Consider the following 17,668-nt stretch of genomic DNA (forward strand, 5'->3'; position numbering starts at 1 on the left):
TAGCTACCATATATATTTATCCCCGATCTGGTCATAGTTGGCGTGCTTATCAACCGATTTTCTTCAAATTCCGTACAACCGAATATTTTATGAGTCTTGAAAACCTTGCAAAATATCATGGATTCTAAACCCATTTCTCGAAGGAGCAATTTGTCTACAGTGAACCCATTCCTGGATTCAAAGTATGTCCTACGAGTAAATGGAAGATTATCAGATTCGTCACTTCCCTATAGAGAACGATATCCCATTATACTCCCAGGTAACTCTAGATTATGTAATTTGTATCTCGTACATTTACACCACTTTTTAGCCCACGCAGAATGCACTCAAATGTGCAGATTCACTCAAACTGAGTTTTATATCGCTAGGCTAAAACCCCGAGTTAAAAGTATAATTCACAGGTGTAAAGTTTGCATTATATACAGAAGTAATCCAAGTTCCCAAATAATGGCTCCATTACCCCCGGAGCGTTGTACGTTTTCCCCACCGTTTCACATAACTGGTGTGGACTTTGCAGGCCCCTTTGAACTAAAAAGTTCGAATATCCGGAATGCTCCGATTATCAAAGGATATGTATGCGTCTTTGTTTGTTTTGCTACCAAAGCCATACACCTAGAAGCCTGCTCCGAGTTATCTTCCGCAGCATTCGAGGCTACATTTGCTCGATTTGTTGGTAGGCGGGGACTCCCCCATAGGGTGGTTTCTGACAATGGTAGAAACTTTTTGGGTGCAAGTAGAAAATTTATGAGAGAATTTGCTCAATTTTTAAAATCTACCTCGAATGATATTGCTCAACGATATTCAATACACGGATTTGAGTGGAAATGTATACCCCCTCATGCTCCTCACATGGGCGGCCTATGGGAAGCCGCAGTAAAAAGTTTTAAAATTCATTTTAAAAAACTTGCTGGATCCCATAAATTCACCTTCGAGCAATTTTCTACTACATTAACTCGTGTTGAAGGTGTCTTAAATTCGCGTCCCATATCCGCGATCTCTGAGGATCCCACCGAATTGACAGCTTTAACCCCAGGCCATTTTTTAAGAGGTGCCCCTTTAATGGCATTACCAGAAACACTTTCACCAAATATATCTCTCACAAATCGTTGGTTGAAACTTAAGGCTCTTCATCATCAGTTCGCCGTTAGATGGAAGCAGGATTACCTAAAGGCACTGCAAAAACGTTACAAATGGAAAAATGCTTTGCCAAACCTGAAACAAGGAGATTTAGTGGTAATTATGGACGATTTAATCCCGCCCAACGATTGGAGGTTGGGTAGAATAGATAAAATATATCAAGGATCTGATAATCACGTTCGTGTGGCGGATATTAGAACTGCCACCGGCATAATTAAGAGACCCATTGCGAAACTATGCTATCTTCCATTTGCAGATTCACCTGACGAAAATTCTGTATCTTAATAATGGTTCCCATAAATCTATGAGACACGTAGCTCACATTATTCAATATTTTCGAAATTTTCCCCATAACTGTTATTGTTTTTCTTCCAGAGCCTCAACAACACCGGGCATATATAGATGTAAACTCTGTAAAAAGTTCCATCCATTAAAAGTGTGCCCAAAATTCTTGTGGATGACGCCCAAAGAAAGGAAGAACATGTTACTCAAAGAGGTCTATTGCATAAATTGTTTAGCGCGAAGCCACAGATTCCGGGATTGTAGATCTCCAAACATGTGCCGCAAGTGTGGAAGACCACACCATACTCTGCTCCATGCCAGCTACCTCCAAGATGGAAGCATCCAACGGAATACAAATCCACCCTCAAATTTGCAACGCAGTAGCAATGTACACAGAAGTAGACAAAGTAACAACCGGCAAACCGTCCGCAGCAGTACCAATAACAGCGAATCAGCAACCATTCAATCGACTACGAACCAACAACTATTGTCAGAAGCGATTCGGGCACTCGCTTCAGTCTTATGTTGCAATCCGAAGTAACTTTCTCTGGCCCGGCGATATGTCTAAACTTACAAGTTTAGACTTACATGATTTACATTTTGTATTAATTATTACGTTTGAATAATCAAGATACCATGAATTACTCTAGTTTTAAGACCACTGTGCGTTATTGTGAATTGTCAATTATTATTGAAATATTTCTTGGCAAGTGAAAGAATAAAACTTAGCCACTTATATTTACACATTAAAGCGGTGAGCACATACCAGAATCCCAAATATACACAAGCTCAAACCTAACATACCCTCTTTCTTTTTTTACTTCTCTATCCATTGCCCATGATATCTCTTTCCGAGAGATATTATGTCCATGTCAGCAATCAAATATTGAATTCCTCTTTATTATTGAAGCCCCTTGCGTCTCGGAAGTCGACTTCAGCGACCTGCCCCAAATACAGTCCACTCTAACATCGGTAAAGAGGTATACGTCTCCACAGCTCTTGTCCCGATTACCCCCTCTTACATATCATAACATATATGTTGTGATATTTTATTCAAAGCGACAGATAGTATAGAGAAATAAATAGAGATGGAAACCGGGAGAGTTGACGAAAGATATCAACATAACACAGCGAAAGAATCAAAAGAGAACAATTTCTGCGAAACCGCTTGTATGTTGTTTCGGAAAACTGTTTTATGATAAGGCCAAAAATTTGATATGCTTAAGTCTAAATATTATTTAATTTGAATAAAGAGAATAGACATTCGGAACCAAGAGAATAGACATTTGAAAAACAAGCAGCATATGTTTTCGCCTTGAGAGCAGCATTTTATGTATGTGTGCACACAAAAAAATTTCACGAAAAATTTTTCCAATTAAAATTTTAATTGAGTTTTAAAAAATATTCAATTAAAAATTTAATTGATTCAACAAATTTTTTAATTGAAACAAAAATCAATCACAAAAATAATAGTATCAATTAATTTTTTAATTGGATCAATTAACTTTTTAATTTTTCAATTGATACTATCATTTCTGTGATTGAAGACATTTCAATTAAAAATTTATTGGATCAATTAATTTCGTGATTGAATCAGAAAAAAAAATTTTTTTGTGTGTGGACATGTGTTTTGTTTATCATTTTGACATTATGGGCACAATTTTTTTCTTGGTTCGTTAAAAGAAATCAGGGGTCTTCATAAAAATAACGAAAGTGCACTATATTCTTTTTAGAGTTGGGACAGTAAAATGAAATAAGGAGGAAAAAGTGAAAAAATTACACAGTAAAATGTATAAAAACAAAGTTTAGTTCCTCTTTATTAATAAGTAGTCCACAAGGAGTTGACGGACACTTTCAAATATAAAAGCGGGCATTAAGTTCGAGTTTTGCAGCTAAATCAATTTAAAAAGTTTATTTTCTTTAAAATGAATTATTAAAGAAAAATAAAAGGCAATTTAAAGCGATGGTGTTAAATGCTAGTAAAAAACTGTTCACGCCTAAATAAATTTATGTTTATATTATAAAATTATTTATGTATGTTTATACTCGACTCCACGTTCTTCTTTTGTTAAAGTTTTTGAATTCCTTCCAAATTTTAAAGTTTTGTACCAAAAACAGTTTTTTGTTACAAAATTGTTATTTTTGCAATTAAAAAATAATATTTTATCCAAAAATCAGTCAATTTCGTTTATATCAAGCACTGTTACTGACTATAAATCTTTAATAACCCACACTTCGAAGTTTCATTATTAAAAAAAAAATTGTTCGGTTGGGAAAATTTCTTCCAAGCATATAATATTTTTGGGCTCAAAATGCTTCTAAACATGTAATATGTTCACATAAATCAAACATATTAATGTTTCGGCAGTATCCAATAATATATGTGCATCCTGCAAAATATGTTTGGAACATCTGTTAAAGAAGCGATTTTTTTGAGGGTGTATATATAAATCTGCACCAATTTCAACCAAATTTGGCACAATTACGGATACTATTAAACGTACTTCTTGTGCAACATTTGAAGCATGCCAGGGCAAAAATCTGGCTTTTGGGGTCATACCAAGCATTGGTAGAATATCAATACTGCCCTCTATGCAAAATTTCACGAAAATCGGTAGTAAATTTTGGCCTCAGTGGTCATATGAGTTTAAATCGGACGGAAAATATATATGGAAGCTATATCTAAACCGATCTGAACCGATTGGCTGATATTTTGCAAGGTTTTCAAGACTCATAAAATATTCGGTTGTACGGAATTTGAAGAAAATCGGTTGATAAGCACGCCAACTATGACCAGATCGGGGATAAATATATATGGTAGCTATTTCTAAATCTGAACCATTTTTTTCCAAAATTAATAGCGATGGTCTCTGTCCAAACAAAACACCCTATGCCAAATTTGGGGACGATTGGACTTAAACTGCGACCTGCACTTTGCACACAAAAATACATGAACAGACAGACAGACGGACATCGCTAAATCGACTCAGAATTTAATTCTAAGGCGATCGGTATATAAAACGATGGGTCTCAGACTTTTCCTTCTTGGCGTTACATACAAATGCACAAACTTATTATACCCTGTACCACAGTAGTGGTGAAGGGTATAAAGATCCTTTAGTATAACAGAAGATATAGAAATTATTAAATATATATATATATATATATATATATATATATATATATATATATATATATATATATATATATATATATATATATATATATATATATATATATATATATATATATATATATATATATATATATATATATATATATATATATTTAATAATTTCTATATCTTCTGTTATACTAAAGGATCTTTATACCCTTCACCACTACTGTGGTACAGGGTATAATAAGTTTGTGCATTTGTATGTAACGCCAAGAAGGAAAAGTCTGAGACCCATCGTTTTATATACCGATCGCCTTAGAATTAAATTCTGAGTCGATTTAGCGATGTCCGTCTGTCTGTCTGTTCATGTATTTTTGTGTGCAAAGTGCAGGTCGCAGTTTAAGTCCAATCGTCCCCAAATTTGGCATAGGGTGTTTTGTTTGGACAGAGACCATCGCTATTAATTTTGGAAAAAAATGGTTCAGATTTAGAAATAGCTACCATATATATTTATCCCCGATCTGGTCATAGTTGGCGTGCTTATCAACCGATTTTCTTCAAATTCCGTACAACCGAATATTTTATGAGTCTTGAAAACCTTGCAAAATATCAGCCAATCGGTTCAGATCGGTTTAGATATAGCTTCCATATATATTTTCCGTCCGATTTAAACTCATATGACCACTGAGGCCAAAATTTACTACCGATTTTCGTGAAATTTTGCATAGGGGGCAGTATTGATATTCTACCAATGCTTGGTATGACCCCAAAAGCCAGATTTTTGCCCTGGCATGCTTCAAATGTTGCACAAGAAGTACGTTTAATAGTATCCGTAATTGTGCCAAATTTGGTTGAAATTGGTGCAGATTTATATATACACCCTCAAAAAAATCGCTTCTTTAACAGATGTTCCAAACATATTTTGCAGGATGCACATATATTATTGGATACTGCCGAAACATTAATATGTTTGATTTATGTGAACATATTACATGTTTAGAAGCATTTTGAGCCCAAAAATATTATATGCTTGGAAGAAATTTTCCCAACCGAACAATTTTTTTTTTAATAATGAAACTTCGAAGTGTGGGTTATTAAAGATTTATAGTCAGTAACAGTGCTTGATATAAACGAAATTGACTGATTTTTGGATAAAATATTATTTTTTAATTGCAAAAATAACAATTTTGTAACAAAAAACTGTTTTTGGTACAAAACTTTAAAATTTGGAAGGAATTCAAAAACTTTAACAAAAGAAGAACGTGGAGTCGAGTATAAACATACATAAATAATTTTATAATATAAACATAAATTTATTTAGGCGTGAACAGTTTTTTACTAGCATTTAACACCATCGCTTTAAATTGCCTTTTATTTTTCTTTAATAATTCATTTTAAAGAAAATAAACTTTTTAAATTGATTTAGCTGCAAAACTCGAACTTAATGCCCGCTTTTATATTTGAAAGTGTCCGTCAACTCCTTGTGGACTACTTATTAATAAAGAGGAACTAAACTTTGTTTTTATACATTTTACTGTGTAATTTTTTCACTTTTTCCTCCTTATTTCATTTTACTGTCCCAACTCTAAAAAGAATATAGTGCACTTTCGTTATTTTTATGAAGACCCCTGATTTCTTTTAACGAACCAAGAAAAAAATTGTGCCCATAATGTCAAAATGATAAACAAAACACATGTCCACACACAAAAAAATTTTTTTTTCTGATTCAATCACGAAATTAATTGATCCAATAAATTTTTAATTGAAATGTCTTCAATCACAGAAATGATAGTATCAATTGAAAAATTAAAAAGTTAATTGATCCAATTAAAAAATTAATTGATACTATTATTTTTGTGATTGATTTTTGTTTCAATTAAAAAATTTGTTGAATCAATTAAATTTTTAATTGAATATTTTTTAAAACTCAATTAAAATTTTAATTGGAAAAATTTTTCGTGAAATTTTTTTGTGTGCACACATACATAAAATGCTGCTCTCAAGGCGAAAACATATGCTGCTTGTTTTTCAAATGTCTATTCTCTTGGTTCCGAATGTCTATTCTCTTTATTCAAATTAAATAATATTTAGACTTAAGCATATCAAATTTTTGGCCTTATCATAAAACAGTTTTCCGAAACAACATACAAGCGGTTTCGCAGAAATTGTTCTCTTTTGATTCTTTCGCTGTGTTATGTTGATATCTTTCGTCAACTCTCCCGGTTTCCATCTCTATTTATTTCTCTATACTATCTGTCGCTTTGAATAAAATATCACAACATATATGTTATGATATGTAAGAGGGGGTAATCGGGACAAGAGCTGTGGAGACGTATACCTCTTTACCGATGTTAGAGTGGACTGTATTTGGGGCAGGTCGCTGAAGTCGACTTCCGAGACGCAAGGGGCTTCAATAATAAAGAGGAATTCAATATTTGATTGCTGACATGGACATAATATCTCTCGGAAAGAGATATCATGGGCAATGGATAGAGAAGTAAAAAAAGAAAGAGGGTATGTTAGGTTTGAGCTTGTGTATATTTGGGATTCTGGTATGTGCTCACCGCTTTAATGTGTAAATATAAGTGGCTAAGTTTTATTCTTTCACTTGCCAAGAAATATTTCAATAATAATTGACAATTCACAATAACGCACAGTGGTCTTAAAACTAGAGTAATTCATGGTATCTTGATTATTCAAACGTAATAATTAATACAAAATGTAAATCATGTAAGTCTAAACTTGTAAGTTTAGACATATCGCCGGGCCAGAGAAAGTTACTTCGGATTGCAACATAAGACTGAAGCGAGTGCCCGAATCGCTTCTGACAATAGTTGTTGGTTCGTAGTCGATTGAATGGTTGCTGATTCGCTGTTATTGGTACTGCTGCGGACGGTTTGCCGGTTGTTACTTTGTCTACTTCTGTGTACATTGCTACTGCGTTGCAAATTTGAGGGTGGATTTGTATTCCGTTGGATGCTTCCATCTTGGAGGTAGCTGGCATGGAGCAGAGTATGGTGTGGTCTTCCACACTTGCGGCACATGTTTGGAGATCTACAATCCCGGAATCTGTGGCTTCGCGCTAAACAATTTATGCAATAGACCTCTTTGAGTAACATGTTCTTCCTTTCTTTGGGCGTCATCCACAAGAATTTTGGGCACACTTTTAATGGATGGAACTTTTTACAGAGTTTACATCTATATATGCCCGGTGTTGTTGAGGCTCTGGAAGAAAAACAATAACAGTTATGGGGAAAATTTCGAAAATATTGAATAATGTGAGCTACGTGTCTCATAGATTTATGGGAACCATTATTAAGATACAGAATTTTCGTCAGGTGAATCTGCAAATGGAAGATAGCATAGTTTCGCAATGGGTCTCTTAATTATGCCGGTGGCAGTTCTAATATCCGCCACACGAACGTGATTATCAGATCCTTGATATATTTTATCTATTCTACCCAACCTCCAATCGTTGGGCGGGATTAAATCGTCCATAATTACCACTAAATCTCCTTGTTTCAGGTTTGGCAAAGCATTTTTCCATTTGTAACGTTTTTGCAGTGCCTTTAGGTAATCCTGCTTCCATCTAACGGCGAACTGATGATGAAGAGCCTTAAGTTTCAACCAACGATTTGTGAGAGATATATTTGGTGAAAGTGTTTCTGGTAATGCCATTAAAGGGGCACCTCTTAAAAAATGGCCTGGGGTTAAAGCTGTCAATTCGGTGGGATCCTCAGAGATCGCGGATATGGGACGCGAATTTAAGACACCTTCAACACGAGTTAATGTAGTAGAAAATTGCTCGAAGGTGAATTTATGGGATCCAGCAAGTTTTTTAAAATGAATTTTAAAACTTTTTACTGCGGCTTCCCATAGGCCGCCCATGTGAGGAGCATGAGGGGGTATAAATTTCCACTCAAATCCGTGTATTGAATATCGTTGAGCAATATCATTCGAGGTAGATTTTAAAAATTGAGCAAATTCTCTCATAAATTTTCTACTTGCACCCAAAAAGTTTCTACCATTGTCAGAAACCACCCTATGGGGGAGTCCCCGCCTACCAACAAATCGAGCAAATGTAGCCTCGAATGCTGCGGAAGATAACTCGGAGCAGGCTTCTAGGTGTATGGCTTTGGTAGCAAAACAAACAAAGACGCATACATATCCTTTGATAATCGGAGCATTCCGGATATTCGAACTTTTTAGTTCAAAGGGGCCTGCAAAGTCCACACCAGTTATGTGAAACGGTGGGGAAAACGTACAACGCTCCGGGGGTAATGGAGCCATTATTTGGGAACTTGGATTACTTCTGTATATAATGCAAACTTTACACCTGTGAATTATACTTTTAACTCGGGGTTTTAGCCTAGCGATATAAAACTCAGTTTGAGTGAATCTGCACATTTGAGTGCATTCTGCGTGGGCTAAAAAGTGGTGTAAATGTACGAGATACAAATTACATAATCTAGAGTTACCTGGGAGTATAATGGGATATCGTTCTCTATAGGGAAGTGACGAATCTGATAATCTTCCATTTACTCGTAGGACATACTTTGAATCCAGGAATGGGTTCACTGTAGACAAATTGCTCCTTCGAGAAATGGGTTTAGAATCCATGAGCGCCTCATACTCTTGCGGATAAAATCTCTTTTGGGAAAGTATTATCAACCGTGTTTTAACGAATTGTAACTCGTTTAGTGTCAAGTTGACAGAAGCTGGTTTAGAATTGGATTTGAATTTTTGATGAGTAGCTCGGAAAAACCTAAAGACATATGAAAGGACTCTTAGGGCTCTAGCATATGAAGAAAATCGCAGCAAGATATCATCTTCTATAGCTGAAGCATGAATAACTTTAATTATCTGAGGTTTTGGGGGAACAATTAAGGGGTTTTCCCAGGCCAATTACTCTCCGAAGTAGTTAGCCATTTGGGTCCATTCCACCAAAGGGAATTGGATATAAGATCCTCAGACGAACAGCCTCGAGTTCCAAGATCAGCTGGATTATCATTGGTAGGCACATATCGCCATTTTCCATTTGTGATTAAGTCGTGGATCTGAGAGGTACGATTTGCCACGTAAGTTTCCCAGGACAATGGCGGTTTAGAGAGCCATCCTAGTACTATGGATGCGTCTGTCCAAAGGGTAATCGAGTTGATATTCGTATCAAATATCTGTAGAACAAAACTTATTAGCTTGGCTAATAGCAAAGCGCCATTGAGCTCCAATTTGGGTAACGTTACGGGTTTTATGGGGCAACTTTACTTTTGGCTGTCAGTAAGTTGCAGAAAACTTGAGAAGATCTAGTTTGTACACGAACATAAACGCATGCGCAGTAAGCAGACTTTGATGCATCACAAAATCCATGAATATCGATCTTATCTGCCTGTGTGTATTGAATCCATCGTGGTATCACAATGTTATCAATTTTAGCCAAATCAGAGTGTAAAACATTCCAAGTGGATCGCGAGTCGGGGCTTAAAGGCTCATCCCAATCTGTTCCCTCGAGTCAAAGTTGTTGCATAAGTATTTTTGAGCGAATTAGAATCGGGGTTATCCATCCCGCAGGGTCAAAAAATTTGGCTACATTAGAAAGTATTTTGCGCTTTGTTGGGTTCAAGTCTAATTGTATTGGATCAGATGAATATGAGAATTGGTCTTGAAGAGCATTCCACTTTATTCCAAGTGTTTTAGTGGAACTTTTCTCGGAGAGGCTTAGCAGATCAGAATCATATAAATCCTCCTTGGGAAGATGAGTAAGTAAATCTGGTTTGTTTGCGGTAAATTTTTTGAGCGGAAACCCAGCAGAATTGAGCACAGTAATAAGGTCATTTTGGAATTTAACAGTTTCTTCTATTGAGAAACCTCCCGACAATATGTCATCGACATAAGTTTCTTTACATAAGATCCTAGCTACATGTGGGAACTGCTTCTCCGAGTCGGAAGCCAGTTGTTGTAGGGTTCTTATGGCTAAGAAGGGCGCACAATTTATACCAAAAGTTACAGTATTTAATTGGTAATCTTTGATTGGATAATTTGGATTATCTTGAAACAAAATGCGCTGATATTGTCTGTCTGAGGGATGTACCTTTATCTGACGGTACATTTTTTGTATATCTGCACAATAAACGTACTTGTATTTTCTCCAGTTGAGAATTGTGGATATCAAGTCGTTTTGCAAAGTGGGTCCAGTGTAAAGGACACTGTTTAATGATTGACCAGTTTTCGTTTTACGAGACGCGTTGAAAACGACCCTTACTTTGGTAGACTTATGTTCGGGGCGTATTACCGCGTGGTGTGGGAGGTAAAATGAGAAAAATTTACCTTCTGCAGATATTTCAAGGGAGGAAGATTCTTCCATGTGTTTCAACGAGATATATTCGTTTAGAACTGAGTGATATTGTTCTTTCAGACCGAGATCAGCTGATAAAGATTTTTCCAATCTTGAGTACTGGCCAAGAGCGAGAAAGCGAGAAGAGCCAAGGTGCAAAGTGTTGGGAAACTCTGGTTTAAAAGGAAGTCGAACTACGTATCGACCATCTGTGTCTCGAGAAGTTGTAGTATTATAGAAATCCTCGCAATATTTATCCTCAGCCGAGCATAGTGATTTTTTGGGAATTTCCTCGATTTCCCAAAATTTTCGAAGTATGTCACTAATTTTTTCATCCTCAGAAGTAACGATATTTGTTGTAAATGTGCTAACTTTTTCCGCTACCATTGGACCGCTTAGCACCCATCCAAAAATGGTATTGTACGCGGAAGCTTGTCCACAAATATTTTTCCTAATTCCCTCAATATTTATAAATCTTTCCGAATCATTGCCGAGTATCAAGTCAATATTGGAAGATTTATTGAAGTTGGGATCCGCAAGTTCGAGTTCTCTGAGTTCTTGAGAGTACGTAACGTCGAAAGAGACAGATGGTAATTTTTTTGTGAGTTTTGGGAGGACAATAGCAGATATAACAAACCGAAAATCGTGCTTTTGGGAATAAAGGGTTAATTCGCACTCCTTGTCAGCCTTTTGAGTTGTCTCACCAACTCCACTGATCTCAAAGAGAGAGCTGCGATAAGGAACATTCAGCCACTTTCGAATTCGTTCCGAAAGGAATGTTCTTTGAGACCCCGGGTCAATTAATGCTCGAATCGTAAAAAGTTCTCCTTGGTAATCAAGCTGCACCAAAGCTGTGCGAAGTAAAATGGTTTCACTGTTCAACGATAAATTGGCCTGAACTTGCGCGCACGCCTGTTGCGAAGTGGAGGGATTCTCAGGGCTGGGTGTCCCATTGTCCTGATTACTAATTGCGTCATTCACCCTAGTAGACACAGAGGACCTTTTCCCTTGGTTTCCAATTGAAGACAGGGTTCGATCCAAATGTAACAAAGTGTGATGGTGCCTTTTGCATGTTAAGCAAGTGTATTTGCTCTTACATTTGGATTTCGTGTGCGAGTCAGAAAGGCAATTGTTGCACATTTTGTTTTTAAAAACAAAATCAATTCTTTCTTGGGGTGAAAACTTTCTAAATTCGGGGCAAACACGTATATTGTGTCTCTTATTGCACAACTGGCAGGACGAATCTAGCTTTTCTTGTGAGGTATATGACTGTATACTATTTGTATTTGTTAGAGCATTACGTATGGGAAGACTGTGACAGTCTCTTGCAGACTTGAAACTTGTTATGCGTTCCACAACTTCAAATCTGTTTATGAGAAATTCGTCCATTTTAGACCAGCTGGGAAGATCGCGATGTGATCTCAAAGACTGTTCCCATTGGGAAATTGTCTCCTCCGGGAGCTTGGTTGATACCAAATATATTAAAATTGGATCCCAGTCATCCACAATTATCCCCAAGCTTCTTAGTGTGCAGAGACAGTCATTAACAGTGGAGTGAATCTTTTGAAGCGATTCACTATTCTCTGTCTCCGCCGCTGGAATATTAAACAAGATCTTCATCTGGTTATCCACCAGTACTCGCTTGTTCTCAAATCGGGATTTTAGGGCATTCCATGCATGCTCAAAGTTCTCGTCGCACAATGAATATCGTTTAACAATTGCGCCAGCACTGCCCTTTGTTTTATTTCTCAAATGATAGAGTTTTTGGGCTGCTGTGAGTTTGGGGTGGTTTACGTAAACGGCCGTGAACATGTCACGAAAAGATGGCCATTGTTCGTAGCTCCCACCAAACACCTCAGTGTCGCAAGGGGGAACTTTAATACACACACTCAAGTTATCAGAGAATTGATTATTATTCTCCTGAGTGTCTCGTGGGGTCGTGCGACGTCTGAACGTAATGTTTTGAGAATTAGGGACTCCCGAGATTCTCAATATATCGATAATCTTTGATCTTGTCCCATAATAGGCCTCTGCACAGTGATCAAAGTTAACTGTTGCATTCTCCTTGGACTGCTGTGCATTAACAAGATCTGGAGATAACAACAAATCTTCATAGATAATTTGGAGCTTATTCCATCTCCTGTCCAGGTCTTCCATCCTAACTTCAAGGGAAGAGTCTGTTTGGTTCTGTATATCAACGGTATCGAAAGCCGAGCAAAACCCGATTAAATGTTTATACGCAAACAGAAATCTTTCGTATGTAGGGGACGGTTTAGTTCCAGAAATGCTGGACAATTCGTCCGATGTATGGGAAAATCTGGTGTCCGAACTACCCGAAGTAGATTCCTTGCTTGGAGGAGGATCCATTACGCAAATCTTCCAAATAGAAAGCAAAAAAGGTGTCGAGCACAGGCGAAAGATTCAGAAATTAAATTCACGTTTTGCTTTTACTTCGGAAAATATTATAGAGAGGCCCCAGATTTCTTGGCCCTAAAATATGAATGCGCGCCTTGGCTAACACAGAGTTCAATTTCCTTCACGAATATAACGTTTCCCCCCCCCAAAGTCAAAAAATTTTCAGGGAAGTCGGTTCTTCACTCTAGTTTAGTGACTCGACATAAAATTGGTATCTCTTTGTACAAGAAAATTTTCCCAGGCTCAACTAGGCTTTAATAATTCCCAAAAAGAACTACAACGTGAATGAAATTGTGTTTAAATTTATTGTATCTTGACTCCAAAGATAACTAGCGTTCGAATTTAGGATCCGTTTTCAAACAATTTAAAAACGGTTTCACTTGAAACATAGTATAATTCTGGAAAAGGAAATTCAATACTAAATCATTGAACCAAATCTTCGAGTTTGAGAAAACTTCTTGTCAGTATGGAAACAGAATACCGAGATATATTTTAATTATAATTAGTTAATGGGACATTTACAATGGCATGCGCATGTACCTTGAATATTCAAAGATGAGTATGAAAACCTCGGCACACTTACAAAAGTGGTACAATCAGATTTGAATATTTGGTTGGTTAATTGTAAACCATATAGAACTAGAAAAATTTTCGTGATATGAATGAATGTGATTACTGTAGCAAAGAGGTTATCTGTAAACCTTTAAAAAATTAAAAGTCCATAAACAAACCAAGATTTTCAAACACTGAAAACCTTATTGTTAGAGTGAGCTATACCATTTGGGAAACGTACATAAGGATTGATTGCAAACCCAACATTAATTGGCATAGATCATTTAGGGTCATATAATGGCAGGTTGATTGTAAACCTTTTAGAAATGTAGTTCCAATGCTACCCCGGGATTAATTGCAAATCGAAATATTTTATAAAGTGTATGTGCTTTAGATCATTTGGGATCGTAAAGCGATGGTTGATTGTAAACCATTTAAATGTGTAGAATAAGGGTTAAAATAAATTTAACTGCAAATGCTTTAGAAAATTAGTTTCTGGACCTCTCTGTTCACAGACCTTGATTATTGCTCTTAGTATTATAAGAAAGAACTAAAATCAAATTCTAAGCCACATATACCTTTGGAAATACCTGCATTTTACGTCACAAACCAAAAGTATCTTTGCGTTTTTTTCCCACAGAATAAAAGGTATAGTTGTATTTTATGCCACAGATTTCAAAACGTTCAAACTAAATATTTAAACGCTTAAGTTTCAATACAGTTTAATACACATTTTTAAATTTGTATCACAAGTAACATAGTGAGTAACTAATTTTTAAATTGGTGTTAGTGCTTTAGTAGTGAAATGTTCAATTAAAGAATTTGATTCAAAATTATTATTTAGTTGTAAGCCGTGTCGAAGTATCGGTTTGATACCTCAATATTTTACTTGTTGTTCCCTAGATATAAATGGCACTTCTGATATGAATGGAACTATGATGCCAGAGAGCAATTTTTAATAATTTTTTATGATCATTTCAATTTCGGGAAAATTTCTGTGGCACATACTTCTTTTGTGTCGAATAACTCGTAGATATTTGGATGGATCTAATGCACTGTGCGTGCTGATTATTCAAAAATTCAGCTTCATTAATGTGAGTCCATACTTTTCGTATGCAGTGTAATCAATATATATTTGGCGGAGTTGAAGCACTGAACCATGAATGTGTATGTGAGTTTGAGTGTGGTGATCAAAAATTTTCAAGAGATTTGACTATTGTAAATTGTTCATTTTTACTCAAGATGTGCACGAAATTGATTTTAAGAGTATATGAGCAGTGTAATTATTATGTAGGGTTTAGTACAACTAATTTGTTAAAATTTTAAAAATATTGAATGGAAATAATATCTTAAACTCCAAGATTTTTTTTGTAGATTTAATTATTTATATTATCCGAAACCCGTATTTAAATTAATTACGCGAGCCCGGAGTGGAATTATTTTTACTTTTCCAATAACTCTTTATTTTTCCACACTGTAAAACAGCCCGATTTGTATATATTTTTGTTTTGCTAAGAATTTTCGTTTAAAAAAAATCACCAAAGAAACTGTCCGACAATTGTCATTATTTCATTATTTCTTGTTTCAATGATTTATTCTTTTCTTTCTTTGCATTTGAAAAACGAAAAGAAACGAAATTTGGATTTCTGCATTCCTATGCTTCTCTTCATAATGTGTTTCAGAGCGAGATGGAAGAACCGAGCAATCTTGATAGAAGTGATAAGGGATATAGATATGAGAGAAAATTTTAAAATGAGATTTTGATGCATGGATGGGCTTAAAAAATTATACCAAAAGAAAAGGGAGTATTTTTGTAGAAATGTTTTATAACGGTTTCTTCGGAATTATGCAATGAAGGATTTGTGGTTTTGTGGTTTTTATAGACAATAGAGACCAATAAAAATATGATCCCATGCACAAATTTCTTTCTTATAACTGTAAATTTGTATGCGAATTTCATCTGTATTATAACGGTTTATACACATTTTTTACTGTAGAATTTCGGGAGATTTTGTTGGTTTTATAAGAACAATTTTATCGAACAATATTTTTTTGCTTTCATTTTGTATTTTTTCGGACGGACAATGCATGCAAATTTTTAATAAATTTTTAAACTTTTCAATAAATATGCATTAATCTTTGTTATGTTATTTGTAATTTGAGCCTTTTTATGATCTTTTAACATGGTAAATAGATATTTTAGTGAACTGGACGAACACTTATGTAATTACGACTTATCCCTTTTCGGTATTAACGCCTCACACACGTGTCGTAATGCAACTCAAATAATTATTTATTGCATACAAATTTTACCGACCACGGAAAAAATCTCTTTTTAATTGTGTTCGACAATTTTTTAATTTTAGTTTCCTCCGTTTTTTAATGTTTTAACCAAGTTAAGAATTTTCAGTTTTTTAACGATCTTAACCAATCTCCACTGTCACAATTTTAGAGGTTTTCAAACCTATTTTAAATTTTAATTAACTTTGTTTAGCAAATTCTATCAAAATTAAATCTTCCGAATGAACCAATAAAAACTACACAATTGCGCTTTATATTCGTTTTAAAATTTACACGTTTTTTTCCGAACGAATTTGCCGCACACCCGTCTTCGATAAGGGATTTTTTTGAACTAATCCATGTAGCTAGAAAGTAATTAGAGTTTACCTTGAATTCTCTCCAATTGAAGATGATCTCCTCTGCCTCGAGGTTTCTCTTCTCGAATGGACCATGTTATGATATGTAAGAGGGGGTAATCGGGACAAGAGCTGTGGAGACGTATACCTCTTTACCGATGTTAGAGTGGACTGTATTTGGGGCAGGTCGCTGAAGTCGACTTCCGAGACGCAAGGGGCTTCAATAATAAAGAGGAATTCAATATTTGATTGCTGACATGGACATAATATCTCTCGGAAAGAGATATCATGGGCAATGGATAGAGAATTAAAAAAAGAAAGAGGGTATGTTAGGTTTGAGCTTGTGTATATTTGGGATTCTGGTATGTGCTCACCGCTTTAATGTGTAAATGTAAGTGGCTAAGTTTTATTCTTTCACTTGCCAAGAAATATTTCAATAATAATTGACAATTCACAATAACGCACAGTGGTCTTAAAACTAGAGTAATTCATGGTATCTTGATTATTCAAACGTAATAATTAATACAAAATGTAAATCATGTAAGTCTAAACTTGTAAGTTTAGACATATATATGTTTAGTCGAAATTTGTAAATTTATATATGTTATATATATGTATGTGCGCATGCAACATATGATTTTTATGAAACATTCATGCCCCAAATATAATATATTCTAACATATTAACATAGATGTCCCAAACATTTAGTGTTAGTTTAGGAACATTACATGTTTGCACTTAAATAAATTGTGTTTTAAAATTCTGCCCGAAACACATTTTGTTTATATCGGAACATATGAAAAACATATTTTTCTAACAGTGTAGCTGCCATAAATATATATATATATATCTTTCGCCCGATTTACACTCATATGACCACGGAGGGCAAAGTTATACGCCTAATTACGTGAAATTTTGCATAATTATTATTCTATTTAACTATATATGTCAAATTTAGTCAAAATCGGTTCAGATATAGATATGTATGTGTACGCCATAGTTTGGGATATATGGTAGAATGTTTCATATTTTAATCCAATTTTTAATGGCATTTTCATCCAATTGACTTAATAGTTTCTACAGAGAATATATTTAATTCGCTATTTAAGTGTGATCTAATTTGGTTCAGATTTAAATAAATCCTCAATATAATTGTTCTTCCGGTTTATACAAATATGACCAAAATACCCACATTTT

General features: G+C 35.2%; 2 protein-coding genes across 2 annotated transcripts; one reads left to right on the forward strand and one right to left on the reverse strand.

Moving 5' to 3' along the window:
* The first annotated feature begins 447 nt into the window (after window positions 1-447).
* LOC142235667 (uncharacterized) lies at window positions 448-1,422 on the forward strand. Its single transcript, XM_075306928.1, has one exon. It carries the CDS (start codon window positions 448-450, stop codon window positions 1,420-1,422), a length of 975 nt encoding a protein of 324 aa, XP_075163043.1.
* Window positions 1,423-7,852: 6,430 nt separating this feature from the next.
* On the reverse strand, window positions 7,853-13,235 carry LOC142235668 (uncharacterized). Its single transcript, XM_075306929.1, has 4 exons — window positions 10,125-13,235; window positions 9,447-9,711; window positions 9,016-9,375; window positions 7,853-8,964 (listed from the first exon to the last, which is right to left on the reverse strand). The coding sequence occupies exons 1-4, from the start codon at window positions 13,233-13,235 to the stop codon at window positions 7,853-7,855; spliced, it is 4,848 nt and encodes a 1,615-aa protein (XP_075163044.1).
* Window positions 13,236-17,668: the final 4,433 nt, after the last annotated feature.

This window comes from Haematobia irritans, chromosome 4, assembly GCF_050003625.1.
Source record: "Haematobia irritans isolate KBUSLIRL chromosome 4, ASM5000362v1, whole genome shotgun sequence".
In the NCBI taxonomy this organism is placed as follows: domain Eukaryota; kingdom Metazoa; phylum Arthropoda; class Insecta; order Diptera; family Muscidae; genus Haematobia; species Haematobia irritans.